Raw genomic sequence first — 25,604 nt, 5'->3', positions numbered from 1 at the left:
TTACTCTCCTTTTGCCTTTCCGTTTTTCCGCCTGTTTCCATTTTCTACCACTAGGTGGTTTTCTGATTTGTTCACACCGTTGGCGGAAATACCATTCGCAGCTGTTTTTCCAGTTTTTGCTTCCTTAGGCTCTTTGTATGTCCGAACATAGAAGTTAAGGAAGAGACAGATGAAGCTGACTGCATAGGCGATGAGAGCCCAGTGCATCCACCTGGGGAACGGGCAATTGGTGTAAAGGGACAGCGCTGTGTGCCCAATGGTCACGTGGAACTGAACCTGAAAAACAAAACAGCGCAGGTACGTTTACTGTGGGCAGCAGACAGCTCGTCACGGCCTCAGCATCTTCTGTGTGGCTAAGTCAGGCCCACGCTGTCGCCCCACGGTCCAAGGCTTAAGAGTTCTCTGATTCCTCCTCACTCAGGCTGCTGCTCAAATGACATGTCCTCAGCTAGTGCTTCCTGGTAAGACTCAAGTACCTCCACCCAGAGGGTACCTCCATCCCTTTAACCGAAGGGTTTTGCTTTGTGTGGGTTTTTTCGTTTCATAGGAATTATGTCTTTTGCATCTGCTGACTTCTGGACTGTCCACCTCTCCACTCGTGTACAACCGAGGGCGGGGCTCTGCGTTGGTCTCCATGATTCCCGAGCCCCTGGCCTGGTGTCTGGGTTCAAGGAATTATTTTTTGGATAATGTTGAATAATTTTACCTAATGAGAGGGCATATCAATGGCCTAAGAGAGTAAAGTAACGGTAATATAGGCTCTTCAATTTTTGTTTTCCTCCCATATTTTAGACTGATTTCTTTCCACAAAGTTGTCAGCAAGCCGGTACATATACTTCTAAAAATGAGCTTATCAAAATAGTTCATTACTTGTTTCTTACAGAACAGCAGACAGGTAAATATGCATTTGAAGGAACACAAGCCTTTAAAGACTAAGAGTTTTTGGTAAAATTTTGTAGATATTTGAGAATAAGTGTAAAAAGAGTGAATGGTTCTCAACATAAGAGTTATGAATTCCATGGTACTAACAAGGGTTAGCTTTTTACAAGATTAACACACACGATTAACTGTTGTGGGAACTTCTCGCTTGGAAATACACTACCCTTCACGAAATTAACATCCTGTTTGGAAAGGGCAATTGTGATTTCTCTTTAAAGGACGGCATTATCAATATTAATTACTATATTAAATATTAGTTTTGAAATTTATCCCATGTAAGCCCCAAATTTCTATCAGACTAAAAAACTTTAAAAGTTTTCCATGGCAAAATCCAGATTTTAAGAACTTTTGATTTCACAATGGTTTTTAGGACGTGCCTCACGGAAGAAGAGTGAGTGTGAGGGGTGGCATCGCTAGAGGACAGTCAGGTGTGAGCTCCAGCAAAGCAGAGATGGAGAGTTCACATGAGTTTTGTCACCTCCTCATTTTCTTGGGACCATCTAATAATTACTAAGAGAAATGAATTACACGAAGTATATAAACGGCTTACACAAAAACTGGAGGAAGCTTCCTATAGCATTTTACTTACAGATGAGTCCTGCACACCCAGCATTTCCCAAAGGTTGTGCTTCCTGTTTGGTTAGCCTATTGTTTAGAAACTTAAAGCAGAGATGAATAATGTTTCCAAATGTGATTCCACTGATAAAACTGTATACACGCTATGATTAAAGCAAATTATAATGAATTCCAAGGTTTAAGAATAGCTACCACGTTGGTTTTGGATTTCCAGTTTGGTTACTGGGCTAGTGCTTAGCTTGGAAGGTGGCACTGATGCACCCAGATGCTACAAGAAGTCCTACTGGGGGTAGATGCTGAGAACTGCCTGCTCTGAAGACTAGCATTTGAGAATACCGAGCTCTGCTCTCTAAGGACTGTGTGTCGGGGAATTAAGAGTTCTCTGGTCCTTGGTCCCTTCCTTTTTTAAAATTTAATTTAATTAATTTTTAATTTTTTGGCCGTGCCACGAGGCACGCAGGATCTTAGTTCCCCAACCAGGGATGGAACTCACGTCCCCTGTGGTGGAAGCGTGGAGTCTTAACTGCTGCACCGCCAGGGAAGTCCCCCTTTGTCCCTTCCTTTTCCCCACCCCTTCCTTGGTTCTGTGCCTTTCCCACAACTTTCATATTCTAAACATATGGGATCTGTTCACAAGGATGGAACAATGGAATAGACAACAGAAAATTTATGTAAGGGCAGGATGAAGAGAGGCAGTAGTTACATTTTAAGTGAAAAAAAAAAGTCTAAGAAAGAAGTTAGATTATTTTTCTAATCATAAAGGAGTCTGTGTACTTTGTGGTGTGCTTAGGTCTTTACTCATCCATTTCACAGATATGTTTAAAGGATATTTCTCTTAGACAAGAGCTGAGTCTGGTCTTTTAAGGACATTTAAAAAATGAGTGGCCACGACCACTAGGTCTATGAACAGGTAGTTCAGAACCAAACAGCCTCAACTCCTATAGCTGGAGCACAGAGAAAGTCAACTTGGTAACAGAAAATTGCCAAAAATGACTCAGCACTTTACAATTAATTAGATTCAAACATTCTCAGTGTTTCACCAGAAAAAACTTTAGAAGCATTTAACTCACCAGCTGCAGCATGGTCAGGTATCGTTTCCACCAAAGATACTTCTGAATCCATGGGCCAAAGGCAGTTAACCCGTAGTATGAGTACATAATCACATGGATGAAGGAATTCATCTGGGCTCCGAAAAATGCTTTAGAAAAACAGAGGTAATTACAAGATACAGAAACCGGTATTAGGTGATAAACCATTTGGACATAAAATAAATGAATCTACATTATTTTCCAACATTTAATCTTAAGTACAGATGAGGAATAAAAGTTGTAAAATAGTTCTAATGGAAAAGCCTTCTCTTCAGATCATGCCAAGTATTTTTAAAGTTTAGACTCAGGCTTCTACCATATAAATAAAAAAGGGTGTCCTTCAAATGCAAAGGACTTTCAAAGTGGCAAGTTTTCAAATGAGGGTACTCCAGTGGCTTAAGTAGGCCCCAATACAGAACTATTGCCAGTATTACTTTGCATTCTATTACTCTTGGGGAAAAAAGTCATGGTACATATAATTGTTTAAGCAGATTTGTAAATGTTTCATTATTGCCTTTTCATGTGCTGATATACATAGCTACAACAAAATAGTACCAAAATAGTACTTATTTCTTAGTTTTCTAAATAGTTTTAAATGGAAAGTAGCAAGGTGAACTGTACTATTATATACTAACTTGTACCCTGGGTCCCCATCAGAGGAATGGTCTGTTTACAGCTCAATGATGTGACTCATCTTCAATGTACAGGCATCTGAAAGCTGGAGGCAGATCCTGGCCAAACTGTGAATTCAGATTCTCTTCAACACTAAGAAGGCTACACACAATTTCCTTTGAGTAAGAACCAACAGGTGCATGTGGGCCTATCTGAGAGCAGGAGTGGGCTTTGGGCTTGGATAGGAGACAAAGACTTCAGATTGAGAAGTTGTATCTTGGTATCCTCTGGATCAGAACCACTAGAACTGCTCCCTATCAAAATATAACTTGCTATGTTTGGGATTCGTTTATGCTTATCTCTGGGGTAAATCTTTAGGTGTGAAAGTAGTCACAGATAAAAAGCTAAAGCTTTACTTTCTTCAAATTTCTTTAAAGTGAAATTAACACAGAAATAATTAACCATGAAAAAGTAAATTAAATTATAGACCAAGTCAAATTCTCAGTACTTTCCATCTTCCATATTTACATAATTTACTACCTGGGGATATGTTTCTGAAAATGCTCACCCTGTCCCCCTGCGACCCACTTAATTCCAATCCACCACAATGTAAACATTGTACAGTGATGATATACGTGAAGGAAGGAGACTTGGTTGTTTTTCTTCCTCAGGATAAAAAACACTGTGTCCAAATACTCAATTCCCTTAGAAATAAAGTACCACCACAGAGCAGCAGCTATCTGTAGAAAGAAAGGGAAAAAAGCATTTTACAAACACCAGAATGACACTATCATATGGTTTTCTACACATTCTAAGTCCTGAACAATCTTCACTGCACAAAACGTAGGAGGCATAGAATCATTTTTTTCTAAGTGGGTGTGAAACCTAGGCATCTATTCACAGGGAAAATAATGGGAAAGAAAGAGTCCAAATCTATATCTACACAGTGCCAACAATTCAGAGAAAAATTTCAGTCTGTTCCATAGCTGGATGTCACTGGTACCCAACTGCTGAATGCAGAGCTGTAAACACTTTCACATTGCTATGATTTTCAACATGGTAGAGAAACTGAGATATTTACTTTGTAAAGGCATTTCACTTGTTCATGCCTAGCCTATATCATACCTCAGAGATTCTTGCAAGTGTGCTTGGGTATCAGCTGGGCTCTGTGAGTGTCTTGTTTCTCTCTCTCTCACTTTAACATATGCAACAAAATACTTAATCACAGTAGTTTTTATTAGGCAGTAAAATCTTTAAAATGATAAATTGCAACAAACAAACACACACAACAAATATTTCTTAGGTCATAAATATAATCCTGCTTACATAAATAAGTCTTTTCTTTTCCTGGGCTCTAATTAAGACACCAGATGGTGCAGAAAGATTACATTACATGCTGAGATTAAAGATCCAAGGATCCAGTGAGAGGTGACCTCTGTATATGTGTTTTAAAATATTTTCCAAGAATCCTACTAAAATAGTAACCTAAATTCATCTTTTTTATGTCAAGTATTTTCTCATGTATCCTACGTACAAATACCAAAGGCAGCGGTACATAACTGAAATCTGTTCATACACCTCTGTGTGTCAGGGGTTTGGCAGATTCACTCACAGCCAGGCTTAGGCGTTTCAGAGCTGATAGAGACCTTCCTCATTTTATACCTGCACCTGTTGGATGCCATGGGTTTTTTATTTGTCTGGGTTTGGCTTTTTGCTTTTGAAAAACAAAATTACAATTTTAAAGTGTAGGCAAGGAAGAAAGAGAAAAGCCAAAGAAAAAATAGTATTGTATTTACAAACTGAGAATTATTTACTGAATTTGCTTGAGTAATAATATTGTTGAAAATGAGAAAGTTGTTTCAAAACAGGCTTGAAATAGGGGATTTCTCACAGCAACACTATATTTAATATTCACTATTATGTTAGTACTTTTTTTTTTTTTTTTTTTTTTTTTTTTTGGTGGTACGCGGGCCTCTCACTGCTGTGGCCTCTCCCGTTGCGGAGCACAGGCTCCGGACGCGCAGGCTCAGCGGCCATGGCTCACGGGCCCAGCCGCTCCGCGGCATGTGGGATCTTCCCAGACCTGGGCACGAACCCACGTCCCCTGCATTGGCAGGTGGACTCTCAACCACTGCGCCACCAGGGAAGCCCCTATGTTAGTACTTTAAAGTATAACATTTTGGTGCAGCAAACGTTATCTAGAAGGGAAGAGATAATGTCTTATTTCTCCCCCAATCTGGGCCTCTGAATTAGCCACAACTCATGAATAGTAATAAATAATCCTTCTCTTTAGTTTGTAAACTGAATAGCTACATCAAAGTGAAGAGATCCTTCTTGGCTACCTAACAATGGATACAAAAATGAGTCTTTGGGTAAAACACTTATTCTGCCACATCTCATATTAGAGAGGAGGAGAGAGCCAGGAAATTTTCAAATGCAATCTGCTGCCACTCCGGTTCTTTCTCCTACTTGATTTCAGTTCTCACAATAGCTCCATTTTTAAAGAACTGACCGTTTATGCATGCCAGGATGGTAGGCTCACAATGACCAGAGTGGTATTTTTAAAACTTTATCCCCAAAATGTTAGCATGTTGTTTCGTCCAAGGGGTTTATCTAAGTTCACTCCTCAGAGAAAGCAAGTCCAGCGCTTTTCCCTTTCCTTCCCCTGACCTGAGCAAGACCAGAGTCAGCGCGCCACCCAGGGAGACGGCTCTCTAGCAGGGTTACCAGAGCCAACAAATCTATATAAAGGGGCTCCTCTCATTCTCTCTCAGTCGCATCACGGGTCTTAGGTTCTTGTTAACCATTTGTTTACATGACTAGTGTCTGCCTCTCCCACCTTTGCTAGAATGTCAGCTCCACAAAGGCAGGGATCCTATCTGCCTTTCCACCTGGGTCCCCAGGGCCCCTCACACTATCTGCGTACAGCAGATGTTCAATACACATTTGTTCAATGAATAAAACCAACATGACAACCAAAAGGGGTGATTTTTCATTCATCGGCACGTTATATCTCCTAATAGGGAAATGAAGACAGAGACATAAAATAATAACTGCATTAAAGCAATGTGGTGCTGGGTCTTGACGAATACTGCTATTTATATTGTCCACCCCGATGCTAAAGAGCTACTTTTCTCCAAGGGCAGCTATTACAAATTATATTAATACATATATTACATGTAACATAAAACACACATATACATATAACATATGTTATATATGCTATATAAATATGTTTTATGTATATGTAATGTTTAATATGAACCATAGTACACAAGAGGAGTTCAATAAATAGTTAACAAAATAAGATAATTTACTGTTTCTTCGACTTGAGTAAAATGGTAATTTTACTGATGTAGGTGACTGCAAAGTAAAATATGATAACATTATATTACTAGTCTACTTTTCTGCAAATACGATAAAAACTGAGTTTATACCTATACAAGTAGTGCTATGCTTAATTTACTAAACATTACATAGTTTATAAGACGTTCGTTTTCCTCAGACATAACAAATGAATTCAACTTTCTTAGAGTTTCTATTCTTGACCAAAAAAACCAAAAATCTAAAATATCATCTTTATACTAAACACGGAACTTCTTTTTTTATTTTTTTGAGTACTGCGTTTTAGTAATCCAACACACCTTCACTCTCACATCACCAAATGAGAGAAGATAATGGAGGGATGAAAACAGATTTTCAATTATGTACTTTTAAAAAAAAGCATAGCTTTATGGACTCGAAACAATCCAGTACACTTTTACACTCTACTGAAGAATGTTTTTCACAGACTAGGGACTATGATATTAAACCGACTTCTACTGATTAACAGTGTTTTTAAGGTACTTACCCTGACTTCGTGAACGTTATCTGAATAATCCACACTCTGGCAAATATAGCTGTATCCTGCATTATATGATCCCATGAATAACTGGAAAAAGGGAATAATATTTGGAGTAAAGTTTTAGTAGATACAGCATTTATAAGCACTACCTACAATATGCAAACTTCCAAAATATTTTTAAAAGCAATACTGTCTTAAAATTTTTCAATGCACTAAACATTTAATATGTTGGAATTTCTAAAATTTACTATCTGTCAATTTATTTTAAAATTGAAATCTAAATTTAAAATGACATGTGACATTTGGACTGAGACAGAGACTATCTACCTCATAATATTAAGAGAAATTGTGATTCACCATGCAGCAAAAGTTGAATGGATTTCTAGTCTTGAACCAGAGTGGGTTGCATCTAACAAATTGGGTAAAGTATCCAAACAAGTTAAAGTTTTTTATGAAGTTGAGCTTCTGTAGGCTAAGTTGTCAATTAAAGAAAGGTTTTTTAAAAGGAGCATGCTGTTCTTCTTTTTTTTTTTTTTTTTTTGGCGGTACGCGGGCCTCTCACTGTGTGGCCTCTATCGTTGCGGAGCACAGGCTCTGGATGCACAGGCTCAGCAGCCATGGCTCACAGGCCCAGCCACTCGGCGGCATGTGGGATCTTCCCGGACCAGGGCACGAACGTGCGTCCCCTGCATCGGCAGGCGGACTCTCCACCACTGTGCCACCAGGGAAGCCTGAGCATGCTGTTCTTCTTCCTAGCATCACCAGTCCAGTACCCTGGGTTCATACAGAACGCTAATGAGGAGTCTCTTGGAAAACAAATTCCTTTCACTCTTACAACTTAAGAAATGGCTGTGCCAACCCAGCCTTTAGGATTTTCTTTCAAAATGCCATGGAGGATTTGCTGCTGCTCAGAAAGGTGGACAGTGGTTAGCAGCAACAGCTGTGTAACAGTTAACTCACTTCAGTTCCAACATAAAATACAATTACACTATGTAATAGGATTTAAACCTGAGATTGGTATTTTACATCTGCATATTTTCATCAGTTACCAAACCTCAAACTGCTGAATAAGAATTATAAACATATAGCTACAACTATTTACTGAGTGCTTAATATGTTCCAAACACTATGTAAAACTTATCTCACTTATCTCTGATACCCTAAAAGTTAGGTATTATGCCCATCTTACAGATGGGGAAAATGAATCTCAAAAAAGTTAAATAACTTCCAGTGTCAGAAAAGCTAGTAAGGGTTATTTTAGAATCCAGTCTGTCTACTTCAAAATCCCACTTTAAACAACTATCTTACACTTTATATATGTTTCATATTTTTGTTATCCAAAAATGAAAACTGTCTGGGCTTCCCTGGTGGCACAGTGATTGAGAGTCCGCCTGCCGATGCAGGGGACACGGGTTCGTGCCCTGGTCCGGGAGGATCCCACATCCGCGGCTGGGCCCGTGAGCCATGGCTGCTTGGCCTGCGCGTCCGGAGCCTGTGCTCCGCAACGGGAGAGGCCACAACAGTGAGAGGCCCGCGTACCGCAAAAATGAAAACTGTCAATAACATAAAATTTACTCTTAGAGTAGCTAACACTTATCTTAGGGCACAACATTACAATGATAGTTTTACACATTCTCCTTTTTTAACTTGCAATAGACCTGGGGAATTATAAAGTGAACTTTAGTAAACCTACCTCTCTGAAGATAAAAAGGTTAAGCAAAACCATCCCGAAATTATAGATAATGAGCGCTAAACGCATCTGGAAAGGTTCTCGGTCCTTCATCCATTTTGGACCCAGCCACACGAACAGGAGGTAAAGGGTACTTATACAAAGCGTAGGCAATGGGGACTGCATCAGAGGCCAATTTTCCACACGTTTATCTACAGAGAGAACATAAAATTCCTTATACAATAAATGTTCTATAAAATGGACTTATTAGGAAGCATAATGTTTCAACTTAGTTTTCCTAATTTGACCAAACACAGATTCTTAGAGGCCCAACAAAAATACATGACGTAAAAACCAAAGAAACAAGACCAATTCCTGGGAGTACCTTTTGAAAATGAAGTTTCATTACATAAGGCACACGTTATATGTTTTACAGAGAACCTCGAGAACAGAGAGAAGAAACAAAGCTCATTGAAAATTCAGAAGAGGCTTGGGATGAAAAGTTAATCAAAGGTTTCATAGACAGAAAATAAATACTTTAAGGAGAAACCTGACTTTCATATTAAACATCTGAAATTTATTAGCACAGTTTGGAAGCTGCTCCATCCTATGCCAAAAGCAGGAAAAACTTAGTAAAATGAAGAGGTCTGGAGCATGGAAGCCGTTCCCCAGAATATTTCTGGATACTGAAGACAAGAGTTATATGTGTATTAAGTTGAGGATTAAGTTAGAGATCATTACATTTCTATAACATTTAAAAAGCAACCACATATTCAAGACATTTTTCTTTTTCCTTGAGAACGAGTCTACCTTTTTTCCCATGAATATAACCAACTTAAGTACTTTTCTCTAAAGCTATAAATCATTTACCTTACATATGTGTGTGTGTGTGTGTGTGTGTGTATATATATATATATAAAATGTAACATATTATTTCATTTAAAACGAATCAACTGTTTTAAAATTCAAATATGCAAACCTGCATCAAATTTATAATAGAATTTTGCCACAAATAAAACATTTCTAAGAGAAGCATGATGATGAAACATGAGGTTGACAAAAATTTACGTTACAAAAGGACACTGAAGTTAATTTTTATATTTCTAAAAGCTAAACAGCATTTTAAAGGTTGTGAATCTAATGTCTAGCTTATTCTTGGTAATGCAAAACACTTCTATGTTCTATTTTGAGGAAAATAATATATTTTTTTAAAAGTAAAAAAAAAAAATTTATCTTTCAGCCAGTTCGTAAAACCTAGCCTAAATGAATTTAACTTAATTGCTCATTACAATGTCCCCCTATTTAAACTGTCACTTTTACTAAAACTATATATGCAAAATAGCTCTGGGTAAGTTAACTGTCTTTCAAAATACTTTACCTAAAAATAAATTAGTCTGTTTCTATATGCTGTCAACAGAAAATAAGATACAAGACATGAAACACAAATACAAAAATATTTAATCACATAGCTTCCGAAGTTGGGGCGTGACACAATAACCATGGTTTCTATAAAATAAGAGTTGTTAGAAGGGTGGGATAGTGACTTGAAAAAAAACACATACGAAAACAACAACAACAACAAAAAACCCAGAAAAACTGATTTTACTTTATCGTTTACAGAGGAGGCCTACTCTCTATCTGTCAGCCATGGAAATTATGGTTCTGTCATTCAAATCAAAACATATTCTAAATTAAAAATAAACTAAAGTACTTAAAAGACAGGAGAGACAGTAATCCTCTTACAAGGAGGGAGTGACTTAAAAGATGGGGGGCTGAGTTTTGTTGAAGGCACTGTGCCACTATGGTCTTACCAGTGATTGTTCCCTTTTCTTTACTGTCGTCATATTATTCTTCTGTGACCATATCTTTCTATGCCAAAAGCCAACCTAAAACATGGGGTATTCATCGACTTAGATCTTTATTTTTCTATATTATAGAAAAAAAAAAAAAAACTAATACAAACCCCCTAAATCCTAAAGCTTGGCTGTACTTCAGGTCACTAGGGAAGGAGCTGCCAGGGTCACCACCCCCATCCACAAACTAGAGAAAGGGCAGATGCTGCTTCTCCCATGGATACAAAGAGCAAAAGGACTCTGTTATGAGAGAATCTATGTAACAAAGACAGGAAGATAAATTCACCTGTAAGGAGACTCTAATTTCTGACATCACGGATTATGTCTTACTCTTTTTTTTTTTTTTGCGGTACGCGGGCCTCTCACTGCCGTGGCCTCTCCCGTTGCAGAGCACAGGCTCCAGACGTGCAGGCTCAGCGGCCATGGCTCACGGGCCCAGCCGCTCCACGGCATGTGGGATCTTCCCGGACCGGGGCACGAACCCGTGTCCGCTGCATCGGCAGGCGGACTCTCCACCACTGCGCCACCAGGGAAGCCCTGTCTTACTCTTATACACACAGAATTCCTCTTGACTTCAAAGGCAGTTCTGAGCAGCAAGCAGGAAAAAACTAGAGAAATGGGGCCAAACTTTCCCCTAAATCAAGAATAAATAAATAAGTTCCTTCTTTCAGATGCACAGTATGAGTAACTCACTCAGCAGAGGTATTTAAAGAGACACGAGTAAGAAGCTGAAGGTCTGATAAGATGAAGCACTGACAGAGGCCAAGAGAAGGGTAAAGAGGTGGAGAGGAGCGGATAAGGAGCGGCAGACGTATCCGAGAAGGCACAGGAGGCTCCATCAGGAAACACTCGGGCTGAGTTTCAGTGCCGGCTCTGCGGCTGTGGGTAGGACCTTAAGGGCATAATCGGCCCTCATCTCCTGATGGAGAGATGAAGGGGAACTAGATTAGTGCTTCTCCAACTTTAATGAGGAGAAGAATTACCTGGCGGCACAGTTACAATGCAGTTTCTGACTCAGCAGCTCAGGGTACAGCCCATTTTTAGGAAGATTCTGCATTTTCTAGGAAGTGCCAACTGACTCTACGCCAAGAGCGTCATGGACCGTCCTTGAGGATCAGAAAACTAGGGGATCCCTTGGGAGTTTTAAAAAAAACTTTTGAAAATGGTTACTTTTTAAAATAACAATTAGGAGGAAGAATGGAATTGAAGGTAAGGAAAACTGGATGGAGAAAATAGGCAGTTTCCACTGGCCAGGGCACCCACTTCTCAGGGCCAGAGTCCCCGCACGTGTGTTCCCTTACAGGGCATCACAAGGTCCTGTAAACTTCCTTAAACTTCCATCTCCCTCAAGGCAGGGGCTGGGTATCTCGCTCTTGTATTACCAGGCCTGCTGAGGCGCCTGAACATTCATTTGATGAATAAATGAGGAGATCATTTTTTTTCATATTAGTCCTTTAGTGTCTATCCCTTCAGTGAACCCCAACAGTACAGTTACTGATGGTCGAGATTTCTTCAGAGTCCAGCAGCCCTTTCCCACAGCTCTTCCCAAACCTCCTCCACGTCAGCTCACAGCTTTAACCTGAAGTCAGTCAACACCACCTCCTCCCAGTCCTGAGAGCACGTGTGCTCCACGGGGCTCAACGTCTTTACCACGTTGCTTTCTCCAGGGAAAAAACACAACACCCAACAATGCAAGTCATGCCGTCCCTTGACAACCACTTAACAGAGCCCTATGTCCAGCCTATAAAAGGCGACATTTCACACCATATCCATCTCACATCAGCCCTCCAGTTCACAAGGGTCAGAGGGCTCTCAAAAATTCCACCCCCAATGATTATCACAGAAGTTGTAGTCATTGTCAGCAACGTGAATCACAGTACAATAGCAACTTCCACTCTGTGCTAACATTTGCATGAAATTTCTCCATGTCTTTGCAGTTATCTGTGTCTTTCTGAATTTGTGTGCATTACTATTTCTATCTGACAAGATAGCTTACACTTCTTTTACATGTTCCCTTTTCCACGAAAAAGAAGGACTGAGTAGGTCACAGTAGTATCAAACGATGGTATGAAAATTCACCATTTACTGAACAGTCCCCCAAGTCTTGAACCAAAAACAAGTGATGGCAGATTAGGACAGTAAAGAAAAACCACGAGTACCGAAGCTTTACCTATTTTATATTAATAATGAACTTTTATATAAAATAATGAATTATCCAGCTTTTCATTAACACAAATGTGTAAATGACATTTTTTATATATTGCCTTTCTTCTAAGAAAGATGTGTGCACTTGCTTGCTTTTTTCTTTTGGCTTTTTTCCAGTTTTATTGAGAAACAATTGACATAGATCACTCTATAAGCTTAAGGCGTATAGCACGATGGTTTGATTTACATAGACTGTGACATCATGACCACAAGGTTCAGCTAACATCCATCTTCTCATATAGAGAAAATAAAAAGAAAAGAAAGAAGAAAAAAAGGAAAACATTTTTCCTCCTTCTGATAAGAACTCTTGGATTTACTCTAACAACTTTCCTATATACCACGTGGTGGTGTTAGCTATAGTCCTCACGTCGTACACCGAGCCCCTAGTGCTTATCTCATAACCAGAAGTCTATACCTTTTGACCACCTTCCTCCAACGCCCCGTCCTATCACCTTCCACCTCTGGTAACCATAAGTCTGACCTCTCCTCCTGAGTTTAGTGTTTAATTTTTTTAATAACCTTTTGAAAGTAAATTAAATCCTCTATTCATTTGAGTTACACTGAATCCAAATGTAGATTATGCATATTAGAGTAAAAGAAGATATATTTCTGGTACACTGTCAATACCCTAATCCTACATAGTTATGGGTGGGATTCCATACCATGAATTTATTAGGGAAAAAAAAAAAAGAAAACTTCTGTTGAAACCCTATCCCTCCCCCCACCACTGAAGTCAAATTCTGTCATCAAGGAATACCGAGATTCAAATGGGTTTCACATAACACTCTTGGGAATTCTCTCTTTGAAAAGCTCTTCTTTTTGGTGGGGGTGTGGGGGAATCACTATGGTAGAAATATAAATTGGACTCCAGTCGATCTGTTTGCCAAACTGTCTTCTTTTTATATTTTATATTATTAATATGTTTATCAACAGGTCTATGCCTTTGTATCTTGATGATTTTGCTCTTATTTTTGAGCCTATTTATTAACAATTTTAAGCCTTTCATGTTGCATGGAAGCCTTGATCTAAATTAGATGTGTAGAATTTTAGATTTAGAAATGATCCCTTTATCTCAAAAATGAGATGCAGAGAGGCCAAGAGACCTGCTGGAGAAGGTGGAGCAAAAGCCTCCTGCGGCCCAACAGCTCCTCCAGGACCACTCAGTCACCATGCCCACTCATTCTAAGGGAGAAATGCTCCCATCAATTTCTTCCTAAGTTATAGGTTTAAAGAAAATTTTCAAATAGAATTGTGCCTATCAATCATGTTCCTTCATGAGAAAGAAAACATGAGGGACCTACAAAAGTCCCCTTAGCAGAAAGAAGGACAAGAGATAAACAAACCAAGGCTCACGCTTTCACGGGTGGTGCATCTGGCAGACCTGGTCGAGGATCATGATGCTTTGGAAGACATGACACTAAATGCTGGGGAAGGACCAAGGATGTCTAGCCTGAAAAAAAGGAGGCCTCATCACATACTAAAGAGATATCAGATTTATGCTCTATTGCCAGAGAACCAGTGAGAAGAGCTTTAGGGAAATAAATTACACCTAAATTCAGAAAATTTCTAACCATGAGGTCTCTTTTTCTGTAAGTAGAAAAGTTGTCTCCCTTGGTAATGAGGTCCCTCTCTGAGTTTTAAAGTTAAGCAAACCTAAAGCTAAATATTATAGCAAATCAAGTTTAGGAGCAAGAAACTTTATTTCAATAATAAGAATTACTAATAAGACACATTACGTTAACCTTCCAGACCCTTAAGAGTTAACTTCTTTCTCAGTAAATAGTTTCCTTTTAGAACATTGTGACTGTTTCATAAAGCTCATGCCGAGTGGGACTGATTTATTTACAAACATTAGCCTGGTCAGCAATCACACAATTTTATCCATGTTAAAAGGCCACGGAATGGTTACACAACTGTATGCGTTTGTCAGAACTCACAAACTGATCCTCGGAAAGAGTTCATTTTATCCTGTATAAATTATACCTTTATTTTTAAAATGGGAGGAAAAATGGTCCATCTGAAGTGGGGCTTCCCTTGAACACCCTCCACCAATAGTCTTTTATTCTTTACCTGATTTATATTTTAAAATCATCCAGCATGGTATATAGAACAGCTTTTCAAGTCAGACGCTCCATCCCTTTTGAGCTAAGTGATTTGCAACAGGTTATTTGGCCCCTGACCGCTCAGAATTTGCCAGCTATTAGAGGAGACAGACATGAAAAATCAATTGCTTTGCAGGACGATGACAGCAATGTCAGAGGCCAGTCTGAGGGCAGTGGCAGGACAGGAGAGAGGCGACGAGGGCAACTTCCAGAGCTGACATCTGAACTGTTCCTTGAAGAAAAGACGAGGGACTTACCAAGCAGACAGGGAGGGCGGAAGGCTTTCTTGCAGAGAGAACCATACGTATAAAGAGCCCCAAATCAAGAGATGAAGCACTTATTTTGTAAACTAAGCAGGCCTGAGGTAGAGCATATATACAAGGAAAGATGGCAGGGAATGACCAGAGATTTACAGGGCAGATCAGACCTGGGAGAGTCTCACAAACTATGCTGGAGACGCTGGAATTTATCCTGTAGATACTGGGGAGATGCTTCATTGGTTAGAAACAGGAGACCACGTTCGGCTTTTAGCAGATCATGACGGAGGCAGTGGGAGATGGACTGAAGGGGAAAGGCAGGGAAACCAGCTGGATCCGTGGTTCTCAGGTATCTGTCTGTTGCTAGGTTGCCCACAGAAGGATCATCTGCTTGTTAAAAATATAGATTCCTAGGCTCCACCCCAGTATCTACTGAATCAACATCTGTGTGTGTGTGTGTTGGGGGTGGGGACAGCACCACGACCTCAGAGTTCCCCTGGTGATGCTGATGGGCAGCCAGCCTTGGAGACCACTATAATGCAAGAAATGAGGGAAACCTGGATTCGGGGGCTGCACTGGTGATGGAAAAGATAGGCAGATATGAAAGTCACAGGGGCACAATCTACAGACGTGGTGGCTGACATGGACGTGAGAGGTGAGAGCAAAAGAAAAGTTCAGGATTACCCCCAGATTTCTGACTTGCCTGGTGGCACACATGGTAAAGTCATGGATCCAGGACAGAGCATAAAGGAGGAGAAGCAGATCTGGAAGGAGATGATAAGGTGCATTTTAAAAAAATTAATTAATTTATTTATTTTGGGCTGCACTGGGTCTTCGTTGCTGCGCGCGGGCTTTTCTCTAGTTGCGGCGAGCGGGGGCTACTCTTCATTGCAGTGCACGGACTTCTCATTTCTCATTGCAGTAGCTTCTCTTGTTGCAGAGCATGGGCTCTAGGCGTGCGGGCTTCATTAGTTGTGGCATGTGGGCTCAGTAGTTGTGGCTCGCGGGCTCTAGAGCACAGGCTCAGTAGTTGCAGCACATGGGTTTAGTTGCTCCGCGGCATGTGGGATCTTCCCAGACCAGGGCTCGAACCCATGTCCCCTGCATCGGCAGGTGGATTCTTAACCACTGCGCCACCAGGGAAGTCCGATCAGGTGCATTTTTAAACAGCTTGTGTTTGAAGCACTCATGGGACACCTAAGTGGAGGCATCCAGTAGGTTCTGGAGCTGCAGATGACTGCCGGGGCTGCAGACGCACAGGGGAGTCACGGGCAGTGAGAACCCCAGCAGAAGTTCAGGTCACAAGGGAAGGAGCGCATAAAATGAGAGAATAAAAGGAACAAAGATTGAACCCTGGGGGACACTTAAGGGAAGAGTGGGATCCGTGGCTGCGAAGCAACCAGAGAGGAAGAAAAAGAGAAAATGATGTTGTGAGGGCCAAGAGAGTTAGGTGTTTTGAAAGCGATGGGGTGGGTGACAGATGCTATGGATGGAGAGTCAACTGTTCTCCCCTCTTCTTTTTTTTTTTTTTTTTTTTTGCGGTACGCGGGCCTCTCACTGTTGTGGCCTCTCCCGTTGCGGAGCACAGGCTCCGCACGCGCAGGCTCAGCGGCCATGGCTCACGGGCCCAGCCGCTCCGTGGCATGTGGGATCTTCCCGGACCGGGGCACGAACCCGCGTCCCCTGCATCGGCAGGCGGACTCTCAACCACTGCGTCACCAGGGAAGCCCTCCCCTCTTCCTTTTAATGAGGAAATAATAACCATCTCACAGGGCTGATGGGCGATGGTTAAACGGGAGAGTTCCCAGCACACGTGGACACCGCAGAGCCCTTCCTTCCGCTGCATCCCGCTCCCTCTGCACCCACGCCTCCACGCAGGTGTGTCCTACGTCAGGGATCATCTGAGCCCCCCCTGCTAAGAGTCAAGCCCTTCGATGTCTTCCAGGCCTTTTCTTCCTGACCTAGAGGAGTTCCCTAGGTTCTGGATATGGGCATTCAAGTCAGACTAGCAGCCTGACAACCCCAGCTTCCTCATTCAGCAGCTGAATAAGCCTCAGCAAGTTACCTAGTCTCTCTGGCCTTACGGGTGATGACAGGGTTGTCGGGAGGAATCAGACGCTGCATGTATAGTGTCTGACACAGAATAAGAGCTCAGTACGTGTCAGCATTGTCATGATTACTGACAATAATCAAACGACTAAATCCTCCTCTGCCCAAAGAGAAGAGTTAAACCAAATTAAAGAAAAATTACCATCAGTAATTTTTATGTTCTATAGAAAAAAATATAAAGTAAGATTAAGTTTAGACTATCTAAGCCATTGTTTTAGGAGCTATTACAAGGATTCAATAAAATGGCCTTAAGAGAACATGTAGTCTCAAACCTTCTAATTGTACAGGTAGAAATATGAGCCCCAAAGAATCAGGAATTATTTGCCCAAGACCATGTAAAAATGTAATAATTTACCCTTGACCATGTAATAATTTGCCCTTGACCATGTAATAATTTGCCCTTGACCATGCCCAAGACCATGAAACCACCTGCAGAATAATACACTTATTCTCTAATGTTACTGTTATTATTTTTGACAAAATAGTTAACTCTGGGTTGTTCAAGGAACATGTAGATCATTAAATGGGTACAGAATTATAGCAACAAGCACAGTGCTATGTCAAAACAGGTGCTTAAATATCTGTATCCCTTTGTTTTTCTATTCCTTTAACTATTTCCTATGGAGCAGATAAGAGAAAGTGAAAAGGACTAAATATGAATCTGTTATTTTCACTACTTGGGCAGCGCTAGTAACAGTCTTGCTGGAAAAGATTGGCATTGTTGCACAGAATGAGGTTTTTCAATTACTTATCAATATGCTTGTTTGAAATTGCTTTACCTATTTAAATAATTTTTTAAAGTTCCATCTATATCCAGAATTTAAGAGCCGGATGAGACCTCAGAGATTACCTAATTCAACTCAATTAAGAGATGAAAAAAGTTGAGTTGGAAAAGCAAAGGGGCAGCTCCAAACTCTCACAGCTAATTAGCGGCAGATCTGGGACTGAAGCCTCGGTCATCTGAACACCAGTCCAGGATCCCTTCCATTCCCTACACCACGCTGCCCTCCTCACTCCCACACACATCACAAGGCTTCTGCACAGACCACGAAGAGAGAGGAAGAATTACATCTGATTTTATATCTCCTGAAAGTATTTCGTGCTAAGTGATTTAATGGTTTGATTCCTTCATTAAATTTAGTCAACATCAATTGAATTGATGACTACCTTTAAAAAGGGTAAAGATCATTTTTAAGACTCTCTGTAATTTAGTGTAGCCCAAAACCTTACTAGTATTTAGCAACCAGAATATATCACTATTTGAAATTATACTGGATTAAGAGGGTTGTATCAAATCAACAAATGTATGGGCACTTCCTAGTGTTGGGGAGAAAAATACGAAGTGAAAAGATAAATAATAATGAAGGTTAAAACAGTACAAGACAACAGAGTCCCAGAAGGAACAGCACAAGGATGTACATGAGCAATTGTTTAGGATGATGGGACCAGATGCAGCAATGAGCTGCTCCGGGTACCACGACCGAGAAAGGCTCCGTGTGGGAGGGAGACTGAGCCGGGAGGGTCTTGGTGAAGGGCACGTGTGGCAGGAGCCAGGGGAAAGGGCAGTAAAGGCAAGGGCGGTGTGATAAGGGACGTCAAGGCAGACGTGCACACGTTTGACTCACGGCTGAGTTATCCAAGTTGGCTAGAGCTGCACATCTGTGGGCAGGGAACTGCTGACTGACCAAGTTAGAAAGGAGAGCTGGAAACTGGTTTTGAAAGGCCATGTATTTCTTCCTCCCTTCTCTTTTCTAAAAGTCAAAACCCATATGATTTTTTTTTCTTTTTTTTTTTGCGGTACGCAGGCCTCTCCCTGTTGTGGCCTCTCCCGTTGCGGAGCACAGGCTCTGGACGCGCAGGCTCAGCGGCCATGGCTCACGGGCCTAGCCGCTCCGCGGCACGTGGGATCCTCCGGACCGGGGCACGAACCCGTGTCCCCTGCATCGGCAGGCGGACTCTCAACCACTGCGCCACCAGGGAAGCCCGATTTTTTAAATATATATTCTAACACATTCTCATTCTAAGGGAAAATAAAACAACAGCACCTTAATTGAAAAACGTCCTGATAATGAAAAAGAAAAAAGAGCCATGTAGCATGAGAAAAGACAGATGATTCTGTTACCCAACTCTTCTGTATGTGCTAATATATGTCTAATTCAAAATAATAAGTGACTCAATAAATGTAAAATAATACTTATGTTAATAATATTAAATCATTCACTAATGACATTATCATAGGACCAAAAAAAAATAAAACATCGAATTTTAAAAGGATGACCAACTTCTTTGTGGCGCTTAAGATCACAAAAGCACTGTGTGATATAACTATCTACATAATTCTTAAAACCTTGTTTCCCTAAGCCAAAGAATCTAACTGTATAAAACTGTGTCCTGACACCAGTTTTAGAATTTGCTCTGTTTTCCCCTCCTGGAATTCCATCTGTGATTGGATGCTACGCTACATGCTGCTGGGGAATGGACAAGAGCATCAGACATTAGAATCCAGGAGTCTGCCACCAAAAACCGCTGGTGAGGGAAAAAGTAACAAGAATCAAACAAACAAACAAACAACCCTAAAATGGCGTGGACCTCCTAGAGGCTTCAGGGAGGTTATGAAAGAAAGATAAGACCAGGACCTCATTGAAAATGCCGCCGAAGGGAGATCCCACATTAGAAGATGGAGACGTTCCACATATTTGGCTTTAATTAACTGCCTAGAACTCAGAATGTCTTTTCTCAAAGAAACATTGAAAATGGTAAGTGAGTTTCCAGGCTAGGCCAAACAAAAAACCTGTTTTAGATAATAGCGTAGATAAAAAACTCTACATTAACTGTGACAAATAACAAACCCAACATAACTATAATAGACGATATTAAAGACCCAAGCTCCTCTGGGGCCCAGCAATCTGTGGGACAGACCCTACCTATCTGAGCTGAGTTAAACATCCCCTCCCACGGGCCCCCAGTTTCAGCACGCCAGGCTGACTCACTGGCCCTTAAACTCATTCCCAGTTTCCATGGGTTTTTAGTTTTGACACCCCTTTCCTTAGTCGACCTTTCAAATACTCTTCCCAACAGTATCCACATCAACTTCACGTGGTGAAACAGCTAAAATACTCTAAAGGCAGAGCCTGTACACTCCTCTCACGACTAAAGACTGCGGTGCAAGTATAAGTGGAGATGAGGAGGGTAGAGAAGCGATCTCCTGACCTTCCCTCGGCCCCAGCTAGGCCTGACTCTGACTCCGATCACACTGCCTTCAGGCCATGATGCCAAGGAAGGTGGAATGGCCGTACGCTGCACGGGGCAGTGACCGAGTGCCCTCATTCTCTCCCCAGAGCCCAGAACTGTGCCTGCACGTGGCAGGTGATGAGGTAAGAAGGAACGATTATACAAGCCTAGCTTCTGAATTTCATCATCATCCCACAGGAGGCCTCCCTCCTCCTGAACCACTCATCCCCTTCTCCCTTCTGCCCCTCCAAAGTGAGGGCAAGGCCAGCTAGACGGGCCTTTCACGCTCTAACTTCAACTCCCAAGTAGACACTCATTTTTCACCCAAGTATAGGGTGCCATATCTGTGAACAGAGAGCAGCGTCAAAGTCCCCCACCAAACACACATGCATGTACAAACATACTCCAAGAACAGTGGCTGTTTAAAAACATGTGGTCGGGGCTTCCCTGGTGGCGCAGTGGTTGAGAGTCCGCCTGCCGATGCAGGGGACGCGGGTTCGTGTCCTGGTCCGGGAAGATCCCACGTGCCGCAGAGCGGCTGGGCCCGTGAGCCATGGCCGCTGAGCCTGCGCGTCCGGAGCCTGTGCTCCGCAACGGGAGAAGCCACAACAGTGAGAGGCCCGCGTACGGCAAAAAAAAAAAGAAAAACATGTGGTCAATGTACATAGTGCTATATTTAAAATAGATAACCAACAAAGACCCACTGTATAGCACAGGGAACTCTGCTCAGTGTTATGTAACAACCTAAATGGGAAAATAATTGGAAAAAGAATAAATACATGTATATGTATAACTGAATCACTTTGCTGTACACCTGAAACCATCACAACGTTGTTAATCAACTATACTCCAACATAAAATAAAAGGTTTAAAATAATAAAAAAAAAACATGATCAAAAAGAAATATGGTAGCTCAAGAGACATCTGGCCTTATTGTGGGCATGCTGGCTACTAACTTTCTAGGATGTTTCTATGTTAATGTCAGTTACACAAAATGGTACTAATAAGTATTTATTAAAATAATAAATGCAACAGAAAATATAAGGTACAATTCGGGTACAAATGGGTCTTTATAATTTGGGGATATTAAGACTCATTGGTTTTCAAATTTTACATACAATTCTTCTTGATTAGATGAGGACCCCAGTCCTAATCATTTTAATGTGCGCATAAAGTGAAAAAACACAATGGCATCAGAGTACCTACTCTCATGCCACCAACGGGTATAAAAATGTCCTATACCAGTCCATACTTTCCTATATATTATAAACCAAGACTCACTTGCTTGTTCAAAATATCTAAAAATATAATATAGAGAAGGGAAAATTTATTTTTGCTGTTTTTCTAAAAGTACAGCTCTTTCAAAGTTTTGACTCCAATGTATAAAGTGTTAATGATGTAGTAAAAGTAATACTTTCTGTGTTTATACACTATGGGACATATTCTGTATTTGCTAGATATGTGTCTCTGAAAAGCCCAATTTTTTTTTTTTTTTTTTTTTTTTGCGGTACGCGGGCCTCTCACTGTTGTGGCCTCTCCCGTTGCAGAGCACAGGCTCTGGACGCGCAGGCTCAGCGGCCATGGCTCACGGGCCTAGCCGCTCCGTGGCATGTGGGATCTTCCCGGACCGGGGCACGAACCCGTGTCCCCTGCATCGGCAGGCGGACTCTCAACCACTGCACCACCAGGGAAGCCCAAGCCCAATTTTTATACATTGCTTTGGACGTGTTTTATTAAATACCACCATTTGGGGGACTTCCCTGGTGCTGCAGTGGTTAAGAATCTGCCTGCCAATGCAGGGGACATGGGTTCGAGCCCTGGTCCGGGAAGATCCCACAAGCTGCGGAGCAACTAAGCCTGTGTGCCACAACTACTAAGCCTGCGCTCTAGAGCCCGTGAGCCACAACTACTGAGCCCATATGCCACAACTACTGAAGCCCGTGAGCCTAGAGCCCATGACCCGCAACAAGAGAAGCCACCAGCCCCCATTCACCGCAACTAGAGAAAGCCTGTGTGCAGCAATGAAGACCCAATGCAGCCAATAAATAAATAAATAAATAAATTTTTAAAAAATACCACCATTTGATATAACAGTGCAAAATGGTATTTTTGCAGAAACCGCCCTAGGGCAAAAATCTCTGGGCTCATCAAATGTACTCTACAAATGTGTAACTATTCCTGTTCTGAAAGTCCAAAGTAGATAAGAGTTAGGCAGAAAACTTTACACTTAACTTTACACTTAGGCAGAAACCTCAGTGGAGAGAAGTATTTAATGAACTGATAAAACAGAAACAAAGAAGCACACAACTACAGTGTGAGGATGAAAGCACTCAAGGGCACAGAGCCTTGCTCATTTCTTTCTCTCCCTGAATGATCTGCATTCTTTCACCATACTCATCGCTATTTCTCAACACCATCTTTCTCTCTGCCCACTTTTATCTTCCCCTCTGACTCATCAACTTCTTCTTCAGCCTCATCTCATAAGCTACTTTTCTACTTTGAAACTCCTTCACCCAGATTTTCATGAAACTATAGCAAGGAGATCCTCTTGGAATCAGAGTAGTGCGAATGAATCAAAGACCGGAGAGCACAGAAGAAGGGGGGGTGTGTGTGGTGAGGGTGAAAGGAAACGGGGCAGACCTATTCTGCCTGAGTCTGAAATAGCCCTCTTACACAGCAGCAAGGTAGAACCCACTAAGCCTCTAAGTTGGCTAAGAAATACCATCTACCTACACTAGGTAGCTCATTACAGAAAGCAAGGAAGCAGTCTCAGGTTTCGTAAGTGGATAGCCAGAGCATGGGTGAATACCTTCCCTCTGATCTGCTAGTGAGAGGTCACTTTGTTCTAGTGGCTACTCTCACTACTCCGGCTTGGCCCTCAATATTGTAGTATTTGCCCTTCACAGGCTCCTGGACAGCTTTCACATGAGGCAAGTGCACAAAGCTTCCCGTTTCATTTGTGACTTTTTTTATACAAGCATCATTAGGAAGGAATTAACCATCACAGAAAGGCATAGTCTACCTTTGCTGTCAATTGCTCTGCGACGTCAGAGGTGGGAACGCTCTGAGGTAGGAGGGGAAGACAGACAGGAATGAGAACTCCTGGGTGTGGCTGGTTATATGGAGATTTGAGGACCTTGACGAGGCCAAAACTCTGAAGTAGGCAAAGTGCAATTATCTGACAAAGAGCTTGCCTGAGGTTCAGCTCTGTACAATTGTGTCGTGGGAAACCCTGATGCAACGTTTAAATAACCAAAATCACAGAGACGAAGGGAAGGATACATCTTTCCCAGTTTTTGTAGGTACAGCAGCATAACCTCAGCGTACACTACATAGAAGAGAGACTTAAAAAGGAACGACTCCATTAAAAAGTGCTTTTTAACCATTTGCAAGTGCAACAGCTAAATAAGTAGCTTATTTCTCAGTGTCAAACTTGAGATCTTCTGAAAAAGAATACACTTTGCTAAAGAAGTTAAAGCCATATCAATGCCCAAGAATCATTTTGTCTCACACATAAATAATTCCAGCACACGTTTTTTTCCACGACATATATCCCATGTATTGTACTGTGTTCATGCTGTAACCACTGTCCCATTGATTCTAACAACGAACACCAAACTATAGGAATATATTTCCATTCCTTGGGAAGGGAGGCACAGTCTTAACATGTAATGTTAACCTCCGCCGCCGCTGGGCTGCAGGGCAATACTGCAAAAGGACTGGAAACGGCAAAACATAAGATCATTTCTAAAATCCCGTTAGCTTAATTGTTTATTTCAAAAACTTGTAAATGCTTTAAACCCAAAACTAACTGAAGTAAGTGAAGAAAATAAATGGTAAAATATAAAAATAACATATTAGCGCAACTCTTCCCTTAGAAAAGCTGCCTAGCTCAGCCAACTAACGATCCCTGTCAAACTGCAACACAGAAAGGGAAAAGTTTGCCAATTTAAGACAATTGTATACGTGTGGGCTTCTGGGACCACCTCTAGGTGCTGCTGTAGAGACCTCCTTTCCTAAAGATTCTCTACTTCTTTCCCGGTGTTTTAACCTTCCCCCTCCCCCTGACCGCACTGCACTGCGCAAAGCCACCACAGACAATCACTTCAAGCCTATCTGTTGTTGAAAAAGCCTTGGAAACTAACCTCCTCCAAGGTTCAAGGAGCCGAACAATGGCTTTTGACTTTTTATTCCAAATTATATTCTAGATGGACGAGCTAGACAAGAAAATATTAGCAGGTGTGTCAAAGCAACCAGGAGGCCAAAAGAAGCAAAGGACAGCGACCACTGGGCCCTCCGCCCTCCCGAGCCATCTCACCGACGGAATATTGCTAAATATTAAAAATGATCCCTGTGCAAAAGAGAACTGTCAGAGCTCGGAAGATGTGGGACCACAGGGTGGGGCGGGCCTGCGCCGAGCTCTCAGCAGCACAGACTCCATCTGAAATGCCAGCTCCTGCATCCGAGAACCTGACGAGAGATGGTGGAAGCTCAGAGGAAAACCGGGCAAGCGTCGAGGGGAGGGGGAAGACTTAACGTTCGGATCAGATTAACCAGTGCCCTAGCGCGGTCTCCGCGCCCGGCACCTCCTCGGATCCGCAGCATCCCAACAGCCGCAGGGGGCGGGGGCGCTGCCGGGCCGGGCGCTCCGAGGCCGGGGGCGGGTGTCTCCCGCGGGGCCAGGCGAGGATGGAGAGCTTTACCTGTGATGGACAAGGTCCAGCGGTAGAACTCCACGGTGTCGTTGAGCGCCGTGGACACCACGTTCAGGACGCTGCCCGGCTCCGAGTCCAGGAGTCCCATCGCGGCGGTGAGCGGGCGCCGGCGTTGGAAGGAGGAAGCGGAGACCCCGCGTGAGGATCGACCTCCGAGGCGACGGCGGACCGAGCGAGCGGCAGCCGGCGACCCCTCTAACGGCGGCGGCCCAGCTGCGTCTTCTCCCCTACGTCGGGGCGCCGCGGCGGCGGCGGCGGGGATACGGCGGCGGCGGCGACGAGCCGGGCGGAGGAGAAGGTACCGTCAAAGCTCCCGGGGGGAGGAGAAGGAGGAGGAGGAGGAGGAGGAGGTGGAGATCCTGCTGTGAGCGCCCAGCGCTGCACCCGTCTGCCGCCGCGCGCCG

At 42.3% G+C, this 25,604-nt stretch overlaps 1 protein-coding gene across 1 annotated transcript; it reads right to left on the bottom strand.

Moving 5' to 3' along the window:
- On the bottom strand, positions 1–25,288 carry ELOVL4 (ELOVL fatty acid elongase 4; the record flags this gene model as incomplete). Its single annotated transcript, XM_079716326.1, has 6 exons — positions 1–276; positions 2,586–2,713; positions 3,784–3,955; positions 7,066–7,146; positions 8,753–8,940; positions 25,189–25,288. 6 exons carry the CDS (start codon positions 25,286–25,288, stop codon positions 1–3), a joined length of 945 nt encoding a protein of 314 aa, XP_079572452.1.
- Positions 25,289–25,604: the final 316 nt, after the last annotated feature.

This window comes from Hyperoodon ampullatus (genome assembly GCF_949752795.1).
Source record: "Hyperoodon ampullatus genome assembly, chromosome: 12".
NCBI lineage: Eukaryota > Metazoa > Chordata > Mammalia > Artiodactyla > Ziphiidae > Hyperoodon > Hyperoodon ampullatus.
The sequence above is the reverse complement of the archived record's forward strand: the minus strand, read 5'-3'. Positions and strand labels throughout refer to the sequence as shown.